This window comes from Rissa tridactyla, chromosome Z, assembly GCF_028500815.1.
Source record: "Rissa tridactyla isolate bRisTri1 chromosome Z, bRisTri1.patW.cur.20221130, whole genome shotgun sequence".
Classification (NCBI taxonomy): Eukaryota; Metazoa; Chordata; class Aves; order Charadriiformes; family Laridae; genus Rissa; species Rissa tridactyla.
The window spans coordinates 59212727-59238295 of NC_071497.1; the positions used below are offsets into that span (position 1 = coordinate 59212727).

General features: G+C 43.3%; 1 protein-coding gene across 4 annotated transcripts; it reads left to right on the forward strand.

The window, feature by feature from the left end:
• The first annotated feature begins 11896 nt into the window (after positions 1-11896).
• TMEM171 (transmembrane protein 171) lies at positions 11897-25552 on the forward strand. 4 transcript variants are annotated; one of them, XM_054184704.1, is made up of 6 exons: positions 11943-12096; positions 14743-14871; positions 17714-17827; positions 18295-19014; positions 20712-20853; positions 25233-25552. In XM_054184704.1, exons 4-6 carry the CDS (start codon positions 18384-18386, stop codon positions 25453-25455), a joined length of 996 nt encoding a protein of 331 aa, XP_054040679.1. In that variant the 5' UTR covers positions 11943-12096; positions 14743-14871; positions 17714-17827; positions 18295-18383; the 3' UTR covers positions 25456-25552. The 4 variants fall into 4 exon arrangements, with proteins under 4 accessions (XP_054040680.1, XP_054040681.1, XP_054040679.1 ...); XM_054184705.1 differs by lacking the exon at positions 14743-14871 and having other exon boundaries at positions 11897-12022; XM_054184706.1 differs by lacking the exons at positions 14743-14871; positions 25233-25552 and adding an exon at positions 24397-25225 and having other exon boundaries at positions 11940-12096.
• Positions 25553-25569: the final 17 nt, after the last annotated feature.

Genomic DNA, 25569 nt, shown 5'->3' on the forward strand with positions numbered 1-25569 from the left:
AACTAGAAAGGAAGGTCTTGCATCATGCCAAGAAGGATTACATTTCAAGTCTTGTGTGTTTGAGAAGCTTAAGATAGGCATCTCAATATCTGTGTACCTTTTGTTTTCTTGGAATTCATAGATAACTGGTTTCCATTTCAGTTGTCATGAAAGGGCAATTTTATTTCAGAGCATGCAAGAAAAAACTCAGGAATTCCTCCAAGGATACAGTAAGCTAAAAACAGTTCAAGGTACTAAAGCAGCAAATAACATATTTACTCTGTGGTGCCCTTGATTGGACTGATTACCAGGCCTCTTAATTGAAAACTTAATGTTTATCTTCAACTCAGCATATTATTACACTACTGAGTGTTCCTTCTCAACTCAATTTGACCTCCATGTTTACTGACATGCTGATTTTTAAGTCCTCCCTTAGTTCATTCAATAACAAGTAGAAAGCAGACAGTCTTAAATGAATAAAATCATAGAATCATAGAATGGTTTGGGTTGGAAGGGACCTTAAAGATCACCTCGTTCCAACCCCCCTGCCATGGGCAGGGACACCTCCCACAAGACCTGGTTACTCAAAATATTCTTAGAAACACAAGAGGCTTCTTTGGATTACTTATTAAACATTTAATACTCAAATTCTGCATTTTCTGTAGCAGCTTTCACTTCCTTTGGAATGCATTCTTTCTGTTTTAAATTTGGGATGGCTATTTTAATTATTATAACCTAAAGTATGATTTTGCTTGCCATTGTCATGGCTGTGTTTCTTTTAAAAAAGCCTTGTTCTGTAACTTAGCTTTTTAGTATTAAAACTCAGCTGATTTTTTTTTTCAAAAAGGTTAATGATCACAAGTCATAAATCGCGCCAACTTCACCATTCTGATTACGATTCAGCTTTTCCTCTTAGCATCACCCAATCTGCCTTCTTGAAGTTCTCCTTTCCTAAGTCATGTTTTCTGCTCCAGAAAGTTAGCCGTGGTAACGTCTGCAATTCTTTCTTCATCGTGGTTAAATGAACCATCCCATTTTTACAATTGCTGATTCTCCAGATGTCCTCTCCTGCTTTGTAATTAGATAAATTCCTTATATAATATCTACAGCCTTCCCTTCCACTTACCACTACTGTCATGGGTAGGTCATATGAATAGTCATCACTAGTATAGAAATATTAAAGCTGTCCCAGTGTTAGTACTGGTAAGATATTGCATCCAGGCAAGATGCACCAATACAACTTGGGAAGGAAAAAAGCAAAACAAAAAAAACCAGCCCAAGTTCAAAAACTTGTTTACCTTCCACTTGTGTTGCATTCATATCTCTGAAGCCTTACAGGACTCTGGATTTTGACAGAGAACCAGTCTGAACAGACACAACTTCCACACCCTGACTAAGCACCTGACCTCATTCTTGAACCTAAGTTTGTCCTCCACATGTCAGAATCCCTCAGCCTCTCTGTACGAGTCCCTTCTTGTTTCTGAGCAGTTCCTAGACTGACAACACACGCTAAGTACTTGAGTCTGTGAGCACAGGAGGACTCTCAGTCCATGATCTGCTGTCTCTCCGAAGTCTCACCTGTCTATTCCCATGTATGAGCCAAACGCTGCTGCAGCTTTTCTCCTGCTGAAATCACATTTCCACGTTCAGAGTCACTCGATGACAGTAGGCTGGATGTCTGCTTCTAGTGAGAAGACAGAATAAATTTAAGTTTTATTTAAGGTCTAAATTACAGAATATTGCTTGATTTTAGAACATTCTGTACATCGAGGACAAGAAACTTGGCCTCAGATGAACACACTGTTACTTTGGCATAACTTCTCTAGGTAATATAGAACAAACACTACACTCACAGGAGACAGAATAAGGAAATAACATGGAAAAACAAATGTGGGGTCCAGTGTTCCCTTTAGATTAAGGGGGAGAATATGTATTTGACACAACTTTCCCATAAAGGAGTTAAAAATTTTAAAAAAAAAAAAGTCAAGGTGATGGGCCATTACAGTTATCCTCCTGCCATTTTGCAAGATATTTAAGGAGACCTCAACCTTCTTGAAACTGGAGTTGTATCTTTAATACAAGCATGCAGGATGACTCCCCTCGCAAGAAGTGCTGCTCTGCCCATGTAGCTGTGAGCTCGAACTTGGCATTACTGCACTCAGTGCTGACCAAGCCCGGGGAGCATGGTTCACCTAAGCACCCGCCTTTGCTTCCAGGCAACAATAAATTTCCTAGAGGGAGAAATGTGGAACCCGTACCCCCATTTCCCTGAGCTATGACCTTTCAGATTGCTCAAGGTGGCAGCACTTTTGCCAGCTGATCCCCAAGAGACGCCACAAAAACACACATTAGAATTCAGAGGTTTTTGGGAAATATCATCTAGCCTTTCCTCCAAGGGATTGTCCGGCTTAAAACAGTCCTACAATAACCTGGTTTTGGTCGAAAGGAGTAAAACCATAATTTGTGTTTCAGAAGCAGTTCGTCCCCTGTGTAGGCAGCAACAGTGCAGTCTCCTGCTTTTCATGCTACTGATGGTTAGGAAAAGCCAACAGCTGTCACGAGTTAAAAAGAAGCTTTCAAAAAATGTTGCATCTTTCTTACAGTGCTGTCAGACATACCTAATCTTGAAGACTCCCTTTGGCCTGTCGCTTTCCTGACTTAAGAAATTCTGTGCTCTGATAATTTTGTACAGCAGCTGCTTTCCTTTAGGAAGGTCCTAAACTCTGCAAAAGGTCCAACGCTTGCTGTCTGTGAGCAGATTATGGGCAATTGATTTATAGTGCCCCAAACTGTCCTCAGAACTGGAGGTTGGAGCATAGAAGTTGTGGAAAGAAAGAAAACATGAATGAAACACTCTCTCATGCAGTCACCAAAGAAAGAATCATAAATTATACCTCATCTTAAGCTGCCTGTCTGGACTGCACAACCAAGTATTGGTGGCAATCAAGTCACCTTTACTTGATTGCATTTGTTGTTTATGATGAGGTTCAAACAGTATGGGCAGGTGGTACTTCAAAAGGTCAACTTTCAGATTTTCTAGATGCTCATAAAGCAATAATCCGATGATTGAATGCGTACACTAATTAAAACTAACCAAACTGGCTTAGGCTACAGCTTCATGATGAGCCAGTTGAACAGTTCAATGTTGCCAACAGACAGAGGCCATGCTCTCCATCTTCACCCACCCCAGCATGCATCATATCTGTTTATGACTCAAATCACCAAACAGACATTCATCGAACCCAGGGGAAAAAAAAAAAAAAAAAAAGGAAATATTTACGCTAAATTAAGTGAACTGAACCAGCTTGCAGCGGGGTCTGGCAAACACTGGGCACAGGAATTCCTGACCGAAGAGCAGAGAAGGGGTGGGGAATGAGATCTCCCCCTTTTGGCAGCAGCATCTCATCAGCCCTGCTCAGCTGTTCACTAAACCACAGCCAGAGAGGGGAACTAAAAGCAGCTGGCTGCAGTGACATAATGGAAGACTTCTCTTCATAGTGGCTATAAACCCTGAAGTCATAAACTGTAAGAGATTGATAAGAAAAGCAAATAAACACAGGGGGTAGGAGAGTCCATGTAGATAGTTTAACTGAGGGTGATTGAAAGGAGTTTGTTCTGAAAAACAACGACAAAAATGTGTATCTTCTACTGTGTTACTGGACCCTTACTAACTGGAAATGCCAGAATCAATAAGAACAGGGAGAAAGAAAATTGTTTGATAAATATTTTGCCACATTTCTTAAAGGATATCTAGATTATGTGGTCACATGGCAAAAATACTTTGCAATCCAGCAGTACCTAAAAAGAGATGTTAACACATCATGTACTAAAGCTAAATATTTTTAAACCAGCACATCAGATAAACAACATCCAAGAATTAGGAAGTTAAATAAGCCATACTGTGGAACATTAATTTTTATTTCAGTGAATCTTAAAATGCTGGAGCGTATTAGAAGATTAGCACAAAACTAACACTGCACCATTACAAAAAAACAAAAAAGAAAAAAAAAACCAAAGAAAAGGTGACAATCCAAATAACTGTAATGTAGAACTTGGTAAGAAAATTAAAATACAGTTAAGATAATTAGTATCAGTCATGGATGTACTGAATAGAGGTCTTAAACTAATTTAGGATTGGTTGAAAATCTGGATCATAAGAGTAATAGGGTCAAAGAAAAAAAGGATTTATGTAAGATACCTGATTTAGCAGTACAAAACATTTTGGTTTATAACTAGAGCAATGCAAGAACATAATGGATTAAAAAATGAGTCTTAAGACATAACTAAAACAGGAATCAACTTTAAGCACATTTCTGGTGGATTCCTGCAGACTTCACAATATTTAATATTTTTCCAGTTACATGATGTTAAAAAAAATGAAGTTTTGCAGATGACAAATGACTGGAGGAGAAAAAAAATAAGCTAGATCTCATGTATAAACAGTTTTTCCCACCTAATCATCACACAAAATGGCCAGTAGAGACTTCCGGATCAAATAAATAAGGCCAAAATACCCTATCACTTTGGGATAACTAAGGACTTTTCAGAACTGTTCTTAAAAGTCATCTTGGGCTAAAAGTGCTGACAAATCTACAGATCTTCATAGGATCGCAGAAGAGCTGAGGCTAGAAGGGAACTCTGGAGATCATGTAGCCTTTTCCCTGCTCAAAGCAGGGTCAAAAACCTGAAGTCTTACCAAACTAAGGAACTCTTCAGAGATTAAAATGTGGGGTTTAACAACAAAAAGGTCCAAAAAAAGAGTGATTCCTGTGGAACCAAGCATTCACCCATTTACCAGATCAGCCTCCTCCAGACTGTATTGGCTTTCTGGATCTTCCATTAGTTCAGTGAACACCAATTTAACTCCTACCTTATTCTTTTCCTTCTTTTATTCACACCCACTTGATTGAAGATCCATTCTCAGCATCTTCCTTCAAGTTTTTCTTCTAATGAAGAAACAAGTCCAAACTCCCTGGAGAAAGGTTGAGTTTACTCAATTTGACCTCAGTGGAATAGTGAGGTAAATCTTTGTTTTCATTTACTCATTTCCACCTTGATAAAACTTGGTATCTGGCATCTTCTACTTCAGCTTGAATGAGTGGAAAAGACGTAGGCCAGTGTGCCAGATCTGCCTATACAGAAGAGTTTTGGAGGCAAGGTTCACTTCAAACTGACCTAATGTTCCTACCAAAAGGTAATTTCTGAGCTTCGCCTAGTCCAAACTAGGTCCCTACATCCTGTCCTAAATCTTGTTCATCCCCAACAGAAGCAGCACTCTCTACCCTACATACTAACGTGCTTCGATTTTCTTTATTTGGACAGAATACATTTCTGCTGTTCCTTTCTCCAACGACCTTCCTGCAATCTCCACCCATCTTTTCACAGTGTCCGTCTCAGATCCTACCAGGCCCTTAAAGACAATTAATCTGTCTGATATGATTCAAGCATGTATTATGGGACCAAGTCAAGCATTCTTATCTCTTAAATAATAGCTCTATGCACAAAGCTGATTTAAATTCTATACACCATAGTATAGCGAGCAGAGAAGACACAAGCCGTGGCGGAGCAGCCTTTGAGAGAAGGGAAACCAAATTCGAAGAGGATTTTCCACTGTATGAGTGAAACTATCAAAACAATGCTAAATATCACCCAGGGTGCTCAGAACATAAAAGTTGCTTACAAAATGAAAAGAACTGTTTAGACACTGAAATAGCAAGAATCTAGACGGAAAATGTATAGGCAACTATGGTAAACGTAGTAAAAGCTGACAATTTAACAGCCTGGTAACTTCCATCTAAAAATAAATGAGATTTCATTACAAGTATTAAGAAAAAAAAATCAAAAAAAGACTGCTGAATTAATCACAATTCATTTCATACTCTGGGAAGTTTGTCCTTCCTTGAGTTGCAGTATCACAACATCAAATTAAACACTCTATTTTTTTTGTGTCTGATAGATGATTTAGTCTTGGCTAAGAAATGGGTCAGATGCACAGAAAGCCTCCAACACATTATAAACGGTATACCCTGCAATTTTCATCTTACAACACAAAATTTTACCTTTGCAAATGGTTTTCCAGCCAAGAAAAGCTGTACAGGTATATGTTACAGAGAAAATTTATCTAGTAGAAAAGTTAAAAATTTCAATGCTCTACTGACAGAAGAAGAAACAAAGCACAATATGGACAGATATGCATCACCACTTGAATGTCTGAATGCAAAACGTATTTTCCAAAACTGTACTCAGAAGGTAATTTTGGTTAATACTAACCAAGGAGCATTAGTTAAAGGGGTGCTTAAAATATTTATCAAGCCAATAACATTTGGCACACAACCTGGTAAGGTTTTGCTCTATAACCTTAAAAGAGATATTATTTCCCATTCAACACATGTCTATCCAAAAGGACTAAGTATAGCATCCTTAGCTTTGATACCACACACTGATGACATAGTGTCACCATCTCTCTCATATCAATATTGATCCTTTCACTAGGAACCAGCACATTTTGACCACTCAACTCAAGCACTTTCAGCACTGCGAACCCCAAAACAGCAGATCTCATTGTATACTTCCAAATGGATCCTCACTTGCAAATAACCTCCTAGCTGGGACCTGCCCTTAGTCTGAGAAGTTCAAGGTTTCTCTTCTGCGCAAACTCTGATGTAATTTGGGCAAACACAACACCAGCACCTACAGCTCTGGAAAATGTAATAGGATGGGAGGACACAAACACATGGAAGCAGACCTCTGGCAAACCAAAATACAAGACTCCCAGGCCACAGAAAGTAAACACTCCGACCTTGTAGCCTAGAAATGAACATTCAGCCCTTGGAGTCCTCTCTCCTGGACTGGGGCTGCTTATTCATTTACATTTAAAAGTTGATTGAACTCAGTCAATGACACACCATTAATTCCCATTTTCTCCTGGTTAAGTGTATACCCAACCTACTGGCCTTGTGTTCCTTTTAAATAAGGGCACTGATGATTTAAGCAACCTGGTCTAGTGGGAGGTGTTCCTGCCCTCATGGCAGGGGGGACTGAACTAGATGATCTTCAAGGTGCCTTCCAACCCAAACCATTCTATGACTCTATGAACTCTTAAACAGAAAATTACAGGTCATTTAAGACTGCTTTAGAAATGTGCAGCTTACACAGAGAAAGGGTCTCTGACGCAGGCTGGGTCTCTGTGTGCACCAGATGGGAAGAAATGGAAGAGCTTTGCATCCCTTTTTTGCTTCCTTCCCTAGCATGACCGAGCTGCCCTTCTCCAGGCTTCGATTCCTGACGGTGAGAGGCAGCTCAGCCTTCTGCCAGGGACGGGGGTGTCTGCCGCAGATCCCTGTACTGAGGTGTGCAGCACGCAGGAGCGCTCACAGGGCTCACCTTCATTTCCTCATCCCCCTGCCTTCATGGTGCAGTGCAACAGGTTAAGGGTTACCAGCGCCACCAGCTGAAGTACCTGTCGCGCCTTTCTCTTAAAATTCAAATGCAAGCATGATAAGCAAACCCAACAAATTAAGATGCGGGTGTGAGAAACGAATCTACCTCTCCCGACCAAAACAAAGCTATTTGATTTTTATTAGGGTTAATGCAGAACCTCTTTGAATGTTATTAATTTTTAATCACTTCTCTCTAAACATCTTAATTTCCTTTCAATACTTACAGGGGGCTTGTAAGAAAGTTGGGGATAGACTTTTTAGCAGGGCCTGTTGCGATAGGACAAGGGGTTACCGTTTGAAACTAAAAGAGGGTAGCTTCAGACTTGATATAAGGAAGAATTTTTTTACACTGAGGGTGGTGAAACACTGGCACAGGTTGCCCAGAGAGATGGCAGATGCCCCATCCCTGGAAACATTCAAAGTGAGGTTGGACGGGGCTCTGAGCAACTTGATCTAGTTGAAGATGCCCCTGCTCATTGCAGGGGGGTTGACTAGGTGACCTTTAAAGGTCCCTTCCAACCCAAACTATTCTGTGATTCTATGATATCTACTAATAGAAATATTGAACAAGACTCTTGCATTCACATACTTTTTAGAGGGATGGGGGCAAAGGGTAGGAAAGACAATTTATGAAGAGAAGGCAGTGACCACCAGCCGAGTCACGAACACTCCTGGCATGCCCAGGCCCTGAAGAAACCAGTCATCTTCATGTTGTTATTGGGTCTTTCCCAGTTCCTCCTGGAGGAGGGACCTTCATGGGTCACTAGGCTACACTGCATGAGCGCAATGCCACAGACCCAGCTGGCTGCTGTGCTGGGGGAGGGCATCACCCTCCCTTCCAGTGTAGCCAGCATGATACCCTTTTCTGCGGTTCTTTTGTAGCTATCCACCAAACTGCAAAGAACTATTTCAGGGTTAATTAAGCTTGGTTCAAAAGCTTACAGAATGTTGGCAGCAATGCCTTTGTCATTTCTGAGCCCATGAATTGACAATTCTAATAAACATTTTTATATCCTTGGATTTCTAAGTATAGCTCTTTTGAGTCTAAAAGAACTTAAATAAACCAAAACACACAGTTCTTAACTATTCATCTGAGCTTTGCAGTTTCTATGCACACTGAGTGCTTGCTGCGAACTGGCTGTACAGAACTTAATGGGAGTTGGAGAACTGGATCACTCTTGATTTCTGCGCCATCCTCTCATTTGGTCCACACCATCACAGCAAACAAGCTGCAATTTATAAAGTGAAATTTACCACGCGTTACCTCCATGCCTTCTTCAGCAGCTCTTGCTTCAAAGTATACTAATAAAAGGTCAGCTCTCACTGAAACAAAGCAAGTAGCACCAGCCTTGACTCTTGTACGATTTCAGAAAAACAGAACAGAAAAGCTTCCAAGTGTGCTGTGAAATACAAACACTACATATTTCTCTAGTGGTTACATTCTCATCAGGACAGTGTAGGCCAGTCTGTACTCTCTCACTGTTTTTTCAAACATCTGAACGGCTTCTGCAGATCATATTTAGTGTTTTGAACTGAAGCACAACCTCAGCACATCCAGTATTTCGCATGTCTAATCTCAAAAGAGAAAAATTACTCTAGCAGCTGTGATTTTATTGACCAGTCTCATATTGCTCATAACAGATTAACATCCCTCCTGCACAGTGGAATATTATTCTAGAAGTGACCTAGTCACTTCAGTCTTAACTGCACTTGTGCTGTCATTTCTAGAGAACATCATCATTAGGCAAACAATCCAAACCACCCAAATGGCTTTGCCATTTATAAGCACATTTGCTAATTTAAAACAAACAAACAATCAAAACCAGAGGAATGCAAAGTTAGTAATTTTCATTTAAATTTCATTAGATTATTGCTATAAGTAGCGGTTGCCATCAAAACAGCCCTGACTAATTCCCAACCAATAAATTACCAACAACCGTATTTCACTCACCTTCCCCAACGTTAATCTTCTTGTCAGTGTCCTCACAAGTGTTACTGACTGTGACCCCAGAAATAATTTCAAAAACAGTGACACTCTAGTAGTTCTGGGTTCCCTGTCATACTCCAGGGGCAAATGCACCGTAGCTTTCCATAGCTCGAGAACTGCTTTCCATGCCAGTCGAAAATACTTTCTCTATTAGCATCAACATCCAAAAAACACTGTCATACAGCTACGTCCAGACTTAACGCAAACAACTCTCTAGGTGCTTTCCTGTATGGCAAAAAGCACTTTAGCTCCATTTTTGCCAAACATTACCACTTAGGGTCTGGAATTAAAATATGCATTACTCATAGTTAAACAGTTACTATGTTAAAAGTTTAAAAAAACAGTTTAAAAAGTAATTCTTATCTTAAATCACAAGATATGGCTCAAGACTACAGTTTTATGACTGTATTCATATGACAGGAATCAACATCCACTTAATCCACTGAAAACTCACACCAGGCTGAGTCAGAATCTCACAAACTGGAGAATGATATTCCTGAAATCCATTCTTTCATCACTGGTGTCAAATCCTGAAGCCCAACACTACAAGAAACCCAAGGAGTGGATGGAGGGGAAAAGCTGATGACAAGCTTTGGAGAGAGAAATCATTTGCATGTAGATGCTAGCCAAAAAGCTTGTTAACTTCTGTCAAGACTGACCTTTTTTTTTAAAAAAAAAGAAGTTAAATGCTTAAGACATGTTAGGTTTGGTACAAGAAGCATTTACATAATAGGAAAAAAGAATTTACATAACCAGAAAAGAGAGAGACCATATATCACAGCACTGGTCCAATAATTTAATGGTATTGGGCAACTGAAGAAAGTTTAGCCTGACAAAATACCTCATACAGAAATTAATATCATAGAAATGTTTCAGGTTTTTTTAATTATTAAAGCTCTATATTGGAAGAACAACAGAACAAGAATCGGATATTAGAAAACTGCCATATAAATGTAATTAAATCTCCTTTGTCACTCTTGTCACACGTCATAAAATTGTCCGATTATACATTTTGATGCATTTTCACTCTTCGCAAGACTTCAGCTTGTGTTCATAACAAACAGTGCTCAACTTCTTTTGTTCTCTTCAGGCTTTTTTTTTTTATTATTAATGCCCTCATTTTTTTCTTCACTGCAATACTTCACAGAATACAGGAATCCCTGCTTCCCAGTCTCTCATTACTGTGAGACTCTTCACAGCAGTATCTGAGTGCTTCACAACCGAAGCCCAGTCGTAGCCGAGTTGGGACATAAACCAGTCAAGACAGCAAAAGGTTGCTAACATCCATGAATCTGCAACTCTGGAAAGCTTGAAGCCTTCTAACTCATCACAACCTCCTTCCTACACCCCACATGTATTTTCATATATTCTTTGGTTCTTCATTCAATTCCAGGTTCTCCCTACTTCTCTACCCAAATCCAGATCCCCTCCAAAAACCTACACGCCCCATTTCCCCACAGTTTCTTCATCTAACCAAACAATCTCCCTGTAAAGCAAGACTTTACTCCGCTCCCTTTTCGTCCTGTCATCTGTTTCCTGGGCATTGCTCCACCTTTCACCCTTGTTGTGGCTCCTCTCGTTTTGACTCACATAAACCCAAATTGCTCCCCTCACCAGCTGCCAGGCTATGCCTAACCAGTGGGGCAGCTTTAGTCCCGCTGACACTCAGATCCCACCACTGCTACACCCACTTAAAAGTGGCATATCCTGACTTTCCTCCCCCAGCTCCTTGTTGCTCTTGCACAGCTGCTTCTTGTGCTTCACGGCTCTCCTCTCCACTTCCAAAGCCAGCTTCTTCTTCCGGGCTGCCTGCACCTAGCAAGGAAGAGAGAAAGCAGCATCTCGCATTTCCAGGGGCTGAACTGTCTCACCACTGAAGGAAATCTGTCACATCTAGGCTTGGCCCGTCTTTAATGCCCAGCAAGCTCCCAAGCGTGCAGAAGGCTAACATTGGTAAGGTGACTAAAGTGACTACAAGAAGGCACCCTGAAATGGAAGATGTGGCGCAACCTCCCTGAGATGGCTGCTCACCCGCCTCACCCCAAAGCCACCGGTATTTCAGGGGCATGCTGTGGGCCTTGCCCACATACACGAGCCTCCAGGGATGCCTGCAACGGCCCTGCCCAAGCGAGCTCTGCCCGCACTCCAGCCCATCAGCTTGGGAATCTCAGAGCCAGTGGGAGGATATCCCCAGCCTGGCCTTCAGCGCCCAGGGGCGGCGGGTCACCTCAGCGCCTCGAGGGGGGTGAGTAACGTGGCGCCGCCTCGCACCTCCTCCTCCTCACCCGCCAGAGCAGCGGGCAGGGCCCCAACTCCGGCACAGCCGCCGTGAGGCGGGCCGGTCCCCTGGGCAACCGGCTGCGGAGCCTCCCCGGCAGCGGCCACCCCCTCCCTGCGGGGGGCGGGAGGGCGGGCAGCGCCCTGGCTGCGGCGGGGCGGGGCGGCGGAGGGGCGATGCTGGCCAGCCGAGGCCGCCGCCGGGCGGGGCTCTCGGCACCAGGGGAGGCGGTGCCGCCGCAGCGGCCGCCGCGCCCATGGTCTGCCGGGGCGGCTCGGCTCGGCTCGGCTCGGCTCGGCTCGGCCCGGCTCGGCCCTGCCCCGCATTGCCACCGCCCAGGTACGCCCTGCCTGCCGCAGGTGCTTAAATAGCGGCGCCGGCTGCGCCACGGTAGCCCTTCGCACGGCGGCCAGGTAAGGGGCGGGCGCTGGGAGCCCTTTCGCCGCCGACCCTTTCCCGCACCTGCTCCGCTCTGCCCACCCCCGAGGGCGGCCGTGCCGTGGTGCGTGGAGGCCGCCCCGCTGCGTGCCGCCATGGCAGGGCCCTTCCCCTGGGCCTTGAAGAAAGCCACCGGGCTGGCGCGAAAATGGCGGGCGGTCCCCGTCCCGGGGTGGGTGGAAGGCTATGGGCGCCGGTGTGAGGAGGGGCAGGGCGCAGTTGGGAGAGGGGGCACCTCCGGCGGGCTGGCCCTCCCCCGGGAGGCGGGCGCGGCTGGATGGCGGCGGGTCCCTCCGGCTGCCCCCGGGGAGGGGGCTGCGGCTGGCGGGGGGCGCTTGGGCCGCGGCTCGCGGCCGCCACCGCCGGCTCGACCGCTGCCACGGCCTGTATTTTTTATCCTCCTTAAGGGTGGAGGTGGGGGCCGTGCTTCTGCGTGTCCCTTATCCAGGGCATGAATGTCCTGCGGTAAGGAAAGCCTCTTTATCTCCTTCCTGGAGAGCCCACCGCTCCCCGTCCTGCTTCCCCGCCATGACCTTTTAGGCCATCCCCGTGAAAGGATGGGATGTCTCTTCGGGTTGTTCTGCTGACATGTAGTGTACCAGCTGCTGCCGGTGCTGTATGGTGAGGAAGGCGCTGGCGGGGAGGCTGTCGCTGGGCTTCTCGTGGGCCGGGTGCTGCTCCCTCACGGAGAAGAGGTGGACAGGCCTTGCCTCGCTCCAGCATGGCGCACAGGAGCGGTGCTTTTGTGGCATGGTCCATCCTGTTGGAGGCCTTAGTGTGATTTAGAAGACTTAGTGACTTAGAAGAGGGCATGCCTGATGGGCTGGTGTATGAGGAAGGGTATGCCATGGGATTGTGTCTTTCACAGATGGAGTAGAGCTTAATTGCTTGTCCGTGAGTTGGCTGTGGTTTAATGCCCCAGGCCAACCTCAAGAAACTGGGACAGGAAGGCTTTGGGCAGCTTTTGTAGTCCTATATCTTCCTGATGGTCATAGTTGTATCCTCTCAAAGATCTGTGCCTTTTGCTGCTTTGAGGTACACCAGCCCCATAGGGCAGACCTTCCCAGACCTTGCCAGAAACTGCTCTGTCTTGTGTTACCTGTTTGAAGAAGGTCAGGTCTGGCTTTAACTGGTCTGGCACGTACCTTGTCCCCAGTCTCCTTGCAGGTACTCCAGAAAACAGGAGCTGCTTTGTCTCACTTCTCTCTGGTGTGCCACCAGTGTGTAAAAAGCATCCCACCCACATGCATGGAACCCTTCAGAGTCCATTGTTGAATCTAGGTGCTGTCCAGATTGCTTTGCAAGCCCTTCTCTGTGTCCAGGTACCCTCTTGGGGTCCTCACATCCACCGTGGCATCAGGAATCTCTTCCCCACCAGAGTGAGCGGGGGACACTTGTGGAACAGCTTTCTCTTGTAGCCCACAGGGATAGTAGTTGGCAGCTTCTTCAAGGAGCACAGTTCTGTCTGGCGCAGGTCAGAATCCCTAACCCTGCCAGTTTCTGGTGAGAAGGATCCCTGGCGCACATGTGTCTGGAGACCGGCAGGATTCTTCCCATTTTCTGGAAATTCCTACTGCAGCTGCTTTCCGGCACTTTTCCAGAGACTGGCTCCTGCCTCACTTGCAACAATCATAAATAACAGCATAGTGTTACCCTTCTTGTACTGTGAGCTGACACAATCATTTTGTCAACCCACATGGACAGAGTTTCTTTCTGTGGCATCCAAGCTGCGCTTAGAGGTCTTTTCACATAGCATCTAAGTCTTGGAAGTCCTCCTCCTGGGATAGCAGAGTTGTGTGCTCCGTGAGATGAGAGCACTAGTTCAGGGACTGCATTTACAAGAGGTCAAATTAGATGTATTTGGCATCTCAAAACTTGTTCATGCTTGTAGCCATAATGTTGCTTGAAAGTAGAAAACTGAAAGCAGATCCTGTTAGGCATTTCCCATGTTGCTCTTCATGCAAGCGATTGAAAATACCATGGGGAGGGACGAGCGTGAGCATGAAGGTGGCAAACTCCAGTTTACTTCGGTTTAACCGGCTGTGCTCATGGATGGGTGCTTCTGCTGAATGTCAAGTTAACAGTAACATCCGGGGGAAAACCGATATAATAAAGAACAGAAAATGGCATGGGTACAGAGACAGATGTGAATGGAGGAGGAAATTAGATACAGGGAGTGCGAGGAAGTGGAGAGCCATTCATGTTTTGATACGGAAGTTAAACGGAATGAAGTTGAGAGGACTTTTCCTTCCAGGTGGCTTGTCCTACCAGGAGTCATGCGTTAATTTGAAACCTTGGGAGGTGGGGGGAAACCACACAATGGCAGTGGCAACTTCCCAGTAGCCATTCAAAAATTGGAAGGATGGGTGAAAATGCTTATATGGAAAACTCTTGAAAAGGATGGCTTGTGACTTATAATGGGGTTTCCATTGTGGACTACAGCTGACAAGGTATTGTAGTTCTTGAAATAACAACACAGACTAGACCTGATCTTTCTGCATGAAATGATTTGGGTGCTTTTGCAAGTGAAAGAGCAGGAACATGGCCTAGTCTGGGAAACATAAAACAGGGGGACAGCAGTGTTTTAATTCTTCCAATGCTTTTTTTCTTTTAATCCTCAGTTCCTGAATTCATATGATTACATGAGGCTATCAGATTTCATCTGAGTTAAGGGGCAGTAAATTTATGGCCCTGGTGTTTGCAGTGGAAATCTTGGACAATATGAACTCTGAAGGTTCAAACAGAAAGCAGTAAGTCCCATTTTAGTCATTAAAACTCTTATTTTAAAATCCTTGGGGTTGTCAATAATGTGAAAATTGCCCTACGAGTGTTACACAGAAAAAATAGAAGAAATTGTAGTGTTATTTCCTATTCTATATACCTGGCATGGGCCAGACTTACAAAACGGTAAAGCACTATGCCATTTAAGTTAAGCTCATAACCAGACTTCCTTTATAAGCTCTGTTTCTAATTCCCTCTTCCCTCATACTCAACTGCCTCCACATGACTGGATTTTATTCTGGCAGTTTCTGACCTGGCATTTCCATGTCTGCTCTTAGACTTGGGTTCAATATGAAGGGAAAATTCCCCTATGTCAATATGCCTGTGGAGATATCAGATCTAATGGAAGTATTTCAAGCACATAGTCAATATAAGGCTTGCTTCTTTCTTAAAATACTATTTCTTGAAACACAAGAAATAAAACTTAATCTTGCACTGGGTTTTCTATTAAAATTTGGTGGTAGCATAAATGAAAATTAGTCCTCCCTTGGATTTTGCAGCATAGAGTCTGTGGCTTTCATCTTCAAAGCCACAACAGACTGTTCTGAATGTTTCTTCTTTTGTGGCCTGAAAGAATTAAGAAAATATGCACATGCTTCATTTCTAATGTGTGTTTTAACTTAATCTCATAACAAGAAGATTGGTGGAAGAGAAGCAGGCGCTGTGGTGGAGTAATGAGAACAAATCTCTAGATTTTTCTTTTTAAGGGCTAAATGTTTGAATTTGTTTTTTTCTTTCACATTATTTCCTTTTGTCCTAATTTACTTGTACTTATGTCCATGTTTTCTTCCCTAGAGGGAACTGCAAAGAAAGGATTCAGAGTTCTCTCTAATTATAGTGTATTGCTGTTATAATGGTTAATGTGCCTCAGCAGAAAAATATCTCAAGACAGTTGTGTCTGAAACTGGAATTTGCTGTTTTGGTGGTTTGGTGTGTTTTTTTTTTTTTATTTCAGAGGCTCTTTACTCAGTTTTGTGCATTTGTTGGTAGGTCAGTAAATCTGAGCTATCTCAGATCAGTTCTGAAAATGGGGAAAATTCCTAGACATGAAGGAGCATATGCAGTTATGAGAAACAATTTTATTAACTTAGGAAAGACCAGTGAAATTGAGGAAGTGACCAACCTAATCCATCTTCTCTGCTCAGAAGTGGAGCCTTCGAACTGACTCCAGCTCATGCAGTATTGAAATTGTGCTTGGCTAAAGGTTTTCAGTTTGAAGTCTATCGGAATTTCTTTAGTTTATTTTTCATGAGATACTGTCCTATCTTTAGTGCTCTTTTTAACAACTTTTTTTTCAGAGTGAAGCTGTGACTCTTCTACCAAGGGAGCCTCAGTTAGCAGTTTTTCAAACCAATCTTAGCAGAGGGATAGACTGAATTCAGAACAGCGACGAAATACTTAGCAGACGTAGTTTGCAAATTCACTCACCACGGTAATGGATGCATTAAGGGAGGTCCCTCGGTTTTGCTGTTTGAGGTAGCCAGCTGGGAGACTTTTTTGCTTCCTGCAGTGGCCGCCTTGCTGTGTGGTGCAGCCTGTTTCCTTCCCTGTTGAGTCTCGTGCTTTTTTCCTGTGTGCTGCTCTCTGCCTTCTCCTGTGTTGCTGGGGGCTGGTTTGATGTTCAGCAGTAAAACATCTAATACCTTCTCGTTTGTGTATCTGCTTAGCTGATTCTTTAATTGGGTCCTACTCTTACAAGTCGCTAAGTAAAGCGACTTGATAGATTGCTTTGCATTGCAGACAAATAATTATGTATTTGAGTGACTAGTGGGTTTTTATGGTTGTGTTTTGTTTTCATCCCAGTGGGGCACTGCAGTTACTGGGGAGTGATGCAAAGCTTGTTGTGGCTGACACATGTTCAACAGTTTGCTTCCAGAAATCACATAATACTTTTTTTTTTCTTGTGGAATAACTGTTGTTGAGGCATATGTAAGGAGGAGTCAGTCTAACTTGACTTTCAGCTTCCAGTCATCTGAATTAGTAGTAGGGCAGTGGAAGCTGTTAGGGGGAAGGCTGAAGGTTAACAAACAGCAGTAACTAAGCCAGTTCCCTTCTTGGATCTGTGACAAACTCCTTCAGTCCCTATATATCCTTCCTGATGCATCCAAGTTGTAGATTAAGTTGTCCGTCGTGGAAGACTGCTGGTGAGGGGAAGAAGGCAGTGTTAAAATACTGTAATTTGAGCACACTTGGGTGCCTCCTGCAGTTGGTAGGGGACAGCTTTCTCATGATCCATCCAAACTTGCTACTTTCCGTAGTTGGAAATTCCCGTGGGTCTCAGGTTGGTTTTTGATGGATGGTTGCCACTTGGACTGAGGTCTGTTCTGTTGCTATTCACCACGGTATGGAGTACAGGTGTCCATCTGAGCCCTGTAGCCCAAAGTGTCAGAGAAGCACAAACTTCCTTGTGGGTAATGGCAGAAACAGTATTTTTTTTCCTAGAGCTCACTGAATGGCACTCTGTCCTAACTTTCAGTCCAGCTTTTCCTTTCCCAGTTTGTCCACATCCAGCAGATTTGTCATCCATACTACCACGTGGACTGTTATTGGCATCAGCACTAGTTTCTGTTTCCTTCTGTTTTACTTCTGAATCTAGACTCCTGTGAGCTCAGTAGCCTTCTGGGAGCCACCTTTGTTATATTTCTTTTTACAGTTTTCTTGGAGCACAGACAAAGGATTTGGGAGTAGGGGAAGTTGAAAGGAAGTGTGGGAGCAGTATGCTTACCAACTCTTAACTATGGAATCAGTGAGACTTGAAGTACATGATTTTTAATATGGCTTTTTTCTTTTCTTTTTTTTTTATCTTTTCAGAACAGAACCAAAAATCTTCTGTGTACTTGCTCTTGCAGCTGTGTAGGATATGGAGCTGATTTAAAGACTTTATTGCCAGGAGACAGAGAAGCAAGATTTATAGAATTCAAAAAGGTATGTATTAGATTTACTTAGTAAAAAGTCCAACAGGCATCAGTATTCATTTGCATTAAGGTTCTTTCTCTCAAGAGCTGTCACTTCCTGCCGTTCACTACAGAAATTTCCACTAGCTTTCTGTTTTCAAGGGAAAAGCTGTCCTGTTCTTGTTCACAAGATTCTGCCTTTGAAAATAATGTCCCCTTAATCATAAGACTGTGTAGCTAAAGAAACAATTAATTTAGCTGTGCAACAGGAGTAACTGTTGTTTTCAGTCTAACTGTAAAGCAAGTTGTCTTTTCATTGGCATTCAATGTCAGCACATTGGTTAGGCCCTTTAATCCATAATGGAGCTACTACAAAACAGAAAATACACCGAGAGTATACAATATAGGCTGAGTAGCAAATGCAGAAGTAAATATTATAATGTAGCTAGTCCCACTGGTGTTTCTCTTCTTTTGATTCATGTATTTTCATGTTCACAGATCTACTGTAGTTTTCTGCCACTTAATGCTAACAGGAAAAAAACACACAAAAAAACCCCAGCTCATCTGCTTGAGGACATTCTGTTGTAATGTATCCAGTGGCTGTTCCTGCACCAGGAGATGAAGGAAATAATGGACAACATGGGAAACTTATTTTTTTCCTTTTTGTTTTTGGAGCTGTGTTGCTCTGCGCTGGATTCCTGCTTTCAGTCTTTATTCTCCAGTCATGCCCATCTGGAACCTTCAGTGACTGTAATGAGGTCCTTAAGGCTGCTGGGCCCGTGCTGGCTGTAACTGGACTGGTTTGTGTTTTACTGGCACGATCAAGGGCCAGGCTATATATAAGACAAAGACAATTGCAAAATGAGCAGGTGTACAGCCTTGTTTTTTGTCATGGGAGCTGTCAGTTTGCCCAGTTTCTCATATTTGGATTCCTGTTTTTAACTAGTGGAATGCTGATTAGCATCCTGGGCATTTGGGTTCCTGGCTGTAGCCCTGGCTGGCACAGCATACAGCTCAACCACACCGGCAGCTCTGATGTGGACCTCCAGGGCTGTGGATTCCTGTCACTTCAAATCATGGGACCTTTGATTGTGCTCACTGGGTTGTGTTTCTTTGTGATAGCTCATGTTAAAAAGAAACAAAACTTAAATCTCAACCAAGAATCTTGTGAAAGTGAAGAACATCCTCAGAGCCCTGAATCTTTTCAGGTTACAGTAGGTGGGTAAATATGTGTGAACTTTACATTTGAGAATTAGAAGGGGGTTGTTTTCCACTAATGATTTATCTCTGAATATTACTTATTTGAGCTCTAAGCATGTCACTTCTGGCATGTCAAACGAGCCAAACCAGAAAAATGTTGCTTTGTCTCATATGTTTTCTATATGGTCAATTCAGTTGCCCTTCTCTCAAAGACAAAACCTCTTCTTTGTCACAAAATGAAAGGTCTGACTGTCTAGGCAAAAGAAGCCACATAACCTGACACAAATGAGTCCAATCCTACTTCCTTTCCCAGAGAGTGTAGCTGACACTGCAAATCACAGGTCTAATGACTTCTGTGACTATATTTAAGATTTATTTTAGCCTTGAGCTCTGATCCCTTAGACAGGAGAACCTGATGCATGAGCAGTGTATTGCACATTTTTTTTTTTAATCATAGCCACATTTTCCATCAGTCAGAGATGTACTTGCAAGATGCTTCTGTTAATTGCACAGCATTTGAGTAAATGTGGTATGTTAGCAGGGAATACTCCCCTGCATATAGCACCGCTTTTAATACCCTGTGAATACATTCTATGCATAGATTATTCTGGTAACTTTCTAGCTCTGGGACAGGATAAATGAGTATTGCTTGACTGTCATCTGACTGACTGGACTTGAAATTCATTATGCAAAATCTTTTCCTTCTGCCTGTCAAACCAATGTGCAGACTTGTAATGTGGCGATTCTCAGAAAACATCCTTGTTTGAAATCAGTTTTCCAGCCACCAGGATAAATTAAAGGGTCGTAGAAAGGAATTCAGATTGTTTTTAAAGGCAAGGGAGAAAAAATAGTGGATTCCTTTTGTACTTCCAATCAGGAAAAGTAAAACTGAAAGGCTGAAGGCTGAGGTCTGGTTGGCATAGTGACATTCTGGAACAGTGGTGGCTCATCTAGAAAACACTCTCTCCACCTCACTTAACATTTTTGGTGCTCCCCAACCTGTCGCCGCACACAAATTACAAAGGAAAAAAGGTGCTAGGCAGCTGTGAATGTTTATATAAATTATGTAAGCTCAGTGACTGATATAAACTATGTTTTAAAAAAATAATAAATCTGAAACTTCTCAATTACGAAGTTGAAATAAGCAGATATGCTGCACAGTACACTTAATAGTGAATTATTTATCAATAGAGTCCTGGTACTAATGTTAGTAGTGTGCCTTCAGCTGTGAGTATTTAGTAGGGAAACTGTCAAGCCACACAAAATCAGTCATCAGAACCATTAATGATTTGAATACTTTTGTTAAACGCTGCAGTAGATGTGGAGAAACTTAAACGCGCCCTATTTTAGATATGTGAGGAAAGTAAATACTTGCCTACTCTTAAAGTGAGCCAGTAGTAACTATGAACAGTGAAGAGGTTTGTGTCTCTTGGTGAGAAGGAACACTCCCCCTCCCCAGATGTATTTTTTTAAATGAAATCTCCCATTTATGAATATACTGCATCTTTAGTTTGAGATAATTTGGGGTTCGAACATACTTCCAGTGTACCTTAACACCCCAGAATACAACATTTCTGTATGTGGGATCGTTGCACTTTATCTTAAAAGGTAGGCAAGTACAAATACTATAATTCTGAAGTCAGGTTCTAGGATAGAGTTAGAATAAACAGTGGTGCTCAATTTTTCAGAAGTAGTAATGGTGCGGTTTTTTCTAGGTGATGCTGTAATGATATTCCCGCCTCCACCACCTCCTTATTTTGCTGACCCTATGTCACCAACTGTGACACGTTGTCTTATGTCAAGTGGCTTGCCTACAAGTGAAAATCCTCCACCATACCACTCTATCTTCAGTGATGGGTAAGACTGTTTCCTTCTCTGTCTCTGGAAGTCTGAGATGTTTCTCAAGGTACCCAAGACCACGTTCTTAAATAATCACTGTGAATTAACTCTCTAGTAGGCACTACAAAGTGCAGCACTTTTCTAGTGCATCACTTGATTTACTTCAGGTACGTTACTTGAAATGGCTTCAAAATATCCCAGTACAAAAGTGGAATCGCAAACCCCAGAGTGTCCTTCAGGAGAGTTAAATTCTTACCAGTTTATTATCACTGAAAAGAACTTCTGAAGTGAAAACACAGCCTTGATTCAGTAGCCTAAATATACTTAGATTAAGTTTCATCCACAGATTGTCCAAGAGAAGGTGCCCTTGACAGCAGCACCCCAGTGGCATCATATCCACATTGCCAGATTTTAGGAAGCCTCTGTAGAACCAATGTAGGGGGCATTGACACTTCAAGACACTTACACTCAGGCCCTGTGACCCTGGGAATGCTATTTTAGTGTTTTCTGTTCTGTGAGACCTGCTGTGCTGGTCTGTCTTGTTTTTGCTGTGGCAGTGTATTAAGATAAAAGGATACCTTGATATTGCAGGACAAGGCTCCAGGGAGCTTAAAAGGGAAGTTGCAATGTCAAGTTCATCTCGAGTCATCTCAAGATGTTGTACCTTAACCATACAGCCACTTTTCCGTAAATTGAGTACACCTGATTTGCTAGATGCTGCCACCACCAAGCTCAGGCAGCAAGAGCTGCCAACTGACTGAAGAGTTGTCTACACCACAAGAACTTTCAGGGTTATTTATCCCCAGTGGGTTATCACCAGTGGGCTGCTAACTTGAGGGTGAAAGAGGTCACTGCAAGGGCCACATGCTAGGAGCCAGAACTAGATCTGGCCGGGAGAGCTACATGCCACGTGCTTAGAGCCCCCAACTTATTTTCATGCCCTTAATGATACAGAATTGACTTGGCTTTACCTTTTGGAAGGTCTTACATCAACTTGGTGTTGATCTGTGAGTCAGAAGGTGGTATGGGACTCTTTCACTGGATGACTTTGGTTTACAAGACTATACCTGCAGCATCCTAAGCACCATCACTGCAGCAAGAGCCGCAGCCTGCCTGGCTGTGTCCAGTTGTAGTAGTTGTTGGGCCGTTGCTTTAATAGCTGCTATACTCCAGATTTCTCCACTCACATGAAACAGTGTGTTCCATGACCAGCTGTGTGCCTGATGTCAGTACTTCTTCAAAACTCTAGTGCTAATCTTCCTTTTGAAGCGAGCAAGCACGAACCCTCTTCCTGCCCAAAGACGTAAATGCCACAGGAGGAGGATACTTGTGTTAGCAGTGGTGCTTATTCTTGTTAGCATGCTGCGAGCAGCCATGTCTGTGATTTTTTTTTTTTTTAGTCATCCTTTGAAGTATACCTGGTGGATTCTTGAGGCTCAGCCCATCTATGCGAGGCACTCTGTTCTCTAGTCAGTCACCATCAACAACTCATACTGTCTTCTGTTTCCTAATTGCCTCCTCCAAACACTTTCTCCCCATCTTTGTTGGAGACAGCAGATGCCTCCTTCTGTTGCTATTACCAGAAGCCTTTTGTCAAAATTACTTTTTTAAATACAGAATAAACACATCTCTATCAAGAGCCCTACTCACTTTTCCTTGCTACTAATGCAACGCTCTCTAGTGGACAGTGGAGCTGGCCCCCAAACAAAAGAATTATCACACACTACCAAAGGAAAGGAGACAGCCGGTGATTGGTTCACACTGACTGAAATCCAACTTGAGGTTGGTGACTTATGCTGGGGGATGCAATGCCTAATAAACCCTAGCTACGCGCATAATTCATTTAGTCTGCTGGTTTTCCACTTAAATTGTTTCAGGGGGAGTACTTTTTGTACAAAGCTGATGAGAATCTGTTGATCGCTCAGTGCCCTAAACACTTGCCAATTCAAGATGACAAGGGTAGATAACAGGGACGAGAAGATGTCAGGGTTGATCAAGCAAAAGTGCTTTCCTGAGAGCAGTGACTCTCATAACCAGGCACAAATTGTGTGAAGCAGCATTTTATTTAAGTATAAAAGTCTTTGCCTGCTCTCAGATTGCAAGTGAAATATATCAGCTCTCAGAGCTATACTGCTGCAGTCAAAGGATACCTGGAGCAAGCAGGAGAGAAAATAAGCTCCTGCTGCTGAAAGAAGAAATTAACATAAGGTCTCTGTGTTCTTATTGGGCTGGGTGAAGGCATCCACAGCTGGAAGGTGTTTCATACCAGCTGCTGCTAGTCCTGGAGTTAGGCACCGCAGAGCCTGTCTGTGCTCCAGAATGCACTGTAACTCCCTTCTGGCCTGTACATCCCAGATGTACGTACCAAGCAAACGGATGTATGTGGAGAAATTACTTGCTCTGGTAGCCCTGAGACGGCCAATTCAAATATGGTCCAAGGGCACCCTCATAAAACATTTCAGTTTAAATAGATTTAGAAGACCAGGCTGGGTTGGATAACTGGAAGAAATATGGGAGGGTATGTGTTCTGCTGTAGCCTAACAAGCAGCTGAGAGACAGAGTGACTCTTGTACCACCTGCGTGTAAAAGTACAATGCGCAAAACCGAGGGCCACAAGTCCTCTCTACCCTCTTAATTTCACGCCCTGAGTTCAGATGTGGGCTGCTTGCCCATGTGCTTCGTAAGATGTGTGGATTATCAGAGTGTGAAAGAATGCAAGCAGCACATCCTGCACTGAGAAAGGAAAAACAAAGGACGGTGGGGGAATGGCAAAAAAGCTAGTTCCTCAGACTTCTTGTGGAGTGGGAGCGGGCTCTACCTACTGGTGCGTATACCAGGTGACCCCTCTGTCCTTTGCCCATTCTCCTACAAAGTCCCCTGCAGCTGGATCAGCTACCTCAACCCACCAATGTCCAGTACTGGTGCTCCAAACTTTGTGATCCCATCAATTCAGTCATTGTTGATTGCCTACCTGGACTTCGGTGTCTTGTGAACATATGTACACAAAGAGGCAGTTTGTAGCCCAGCTTGTTGGGGTAGTTTCTAGTGGAGTGGACAAAATACCTCAACCTTGGGTGCAGAAACGCTGACCTCCTGCTTTGATCTTCTGTGGCTGGGGGTGCTCTAGCTTTTGCCCCTCCATGCTCCCCAGGGTCCTCACAGAGACCCTGTGAGTTGGTACCACCTCTAGGTATTTCACTCGGTCATGCTGTCCTATGGCTCAGCACTTGGTAGCAGCCATAGCATCTCGACTAGTGCATATTGGTTCCCAAGCCCTTTCATGGAGGAGAAGAAGCAGTGGCCTTGTTCCTCCTGATAGTGCCATGGTTGAAGATCCCAAAGCTGGAAGGGAATACCCATTTCATATGTGGGTGGTTGCTAGGCAAATATGATTTGCCTCTTCAGTCCATTGCTCCATATTCTGTCAGCAAGTGCTGTGGTGGAGGCTGTGCTGGATGAGAGAGCCTGTGGAAAGCTGATCCCAAAAGTGGTTGTTTTTTTCCTCCAGTCTGTTACATAGTGCTTCAGCATTTGTCTCGTGGTATGTTCTCTCTCCTTTAGACACACACTCTCACACACCAGTAACAGCATTGAAGATGGGGTGACTGTGTTCTGTATTCCAGCTCCTCACGCAGTGTTGGTGGGGGTACAGATGTATGCACAAAGGCAAGAGTCAGCTCTGGGAGTGAATCATGAGGAACAAGGAGTTCTTCCCTTTTCTGGGGAAGCAATATGCTGAGGGCCAGCTTGATGGCAAGATGAGCAGGGTGCCAGAACCATGTGGGTGCAACTGATTGGGATCCAGTTATGGTGGTCAGAGGATGGCTGCCCTTTGTGACTGTCACTGGGAACTTAGCAGTCTGGTTGTGTCCAGTTGCTTCTGTTTCTCCATCTCTGAGCTGGAATGCTACTCTGGCTGTCACGGGCTGCTGGAAAGCTTAATAAAAGTTTCAAGTTGCCTTTCATGTAAGATCTCAAATGGCTAAGTATTATGATTTTTGCAATGCAATGCTGAGTGTAGTAGCTGTCTTTTGTAAGGACAGTGTGTATGTGATAGACTACAAAAGGGAAGATACATTAGGAGCTAAGGATCAGAAGAAGATTTAATAAGATTGTGAGATAGCCCTGACAGAAGCAGCTAATATCCATAAGCCAGGCTGTGGCTGGTGATGTGAAAGGTTAGAAGGGAGCTTGTTTGCCCTTCCCCTCTGAAGTAATAGAATTTTCGTATGAGTCATAATGTAGCCCGCAGAATGAAATCCTAACGCTTGTGCAAGCTCTTAGCTTCTGGGATTTTTAGGGAGTGTGCGCATACATGTATGTTTATGTAAATCAAGTGGAATTTCACTCACTGTAGAGAAATGAATTATGCTAATATGCAGTTTTGTGTTTTGTAGAGCACAGCTTGCTGATGATGAAAGAACAGTTGCTGTTAGAGACTATGAAACCATATATACAATTTCTGGAAGCAGCTCACCTTCAGATATTTTACCAATGCTATACCTCTCCTCTGAATCACCTCCAAAATACGAAGAAAAAGCATCAATAACAAATAACGAATATTCTCCATCTTCATCTTCTTCATCTATTTCCTTAGCCACATCTGACACCAGTTCATAGAGGACTGTCACTTAGACTTAATTTTTAAATTAAATTGTACTCTCAGATTTACCATTTTTGAATTTATTTACATTTTGTAATAAAAGCAATAATGTTGGCTGTGTCTAATTTTTC

Bases quoted from the DNA above. Each gene is read 5' to 3' on its own strand.
- TMEM171 (XM_054184705.1), top strand. From the start codon at position 18,384: ATGTATCCAGTGGCTGTTCCTGCACCAGGAGATGAAGGAAATAATGGA. The intron at 19,015-20,711 runs GTGGGTAAATAT...GGTTTTTTCTAG, and splicing joins ATCTTTTCAGGTTACAGTAG to GTGATGCTGTAATGATATTC. The intron at 20,854-25,232 runs GTAAGACTGTTT...TGTGTTTTGTAG, and splicing joins CACTCTATCTTCAGTGATGG to AGCACAGCTTGCTGATGATG.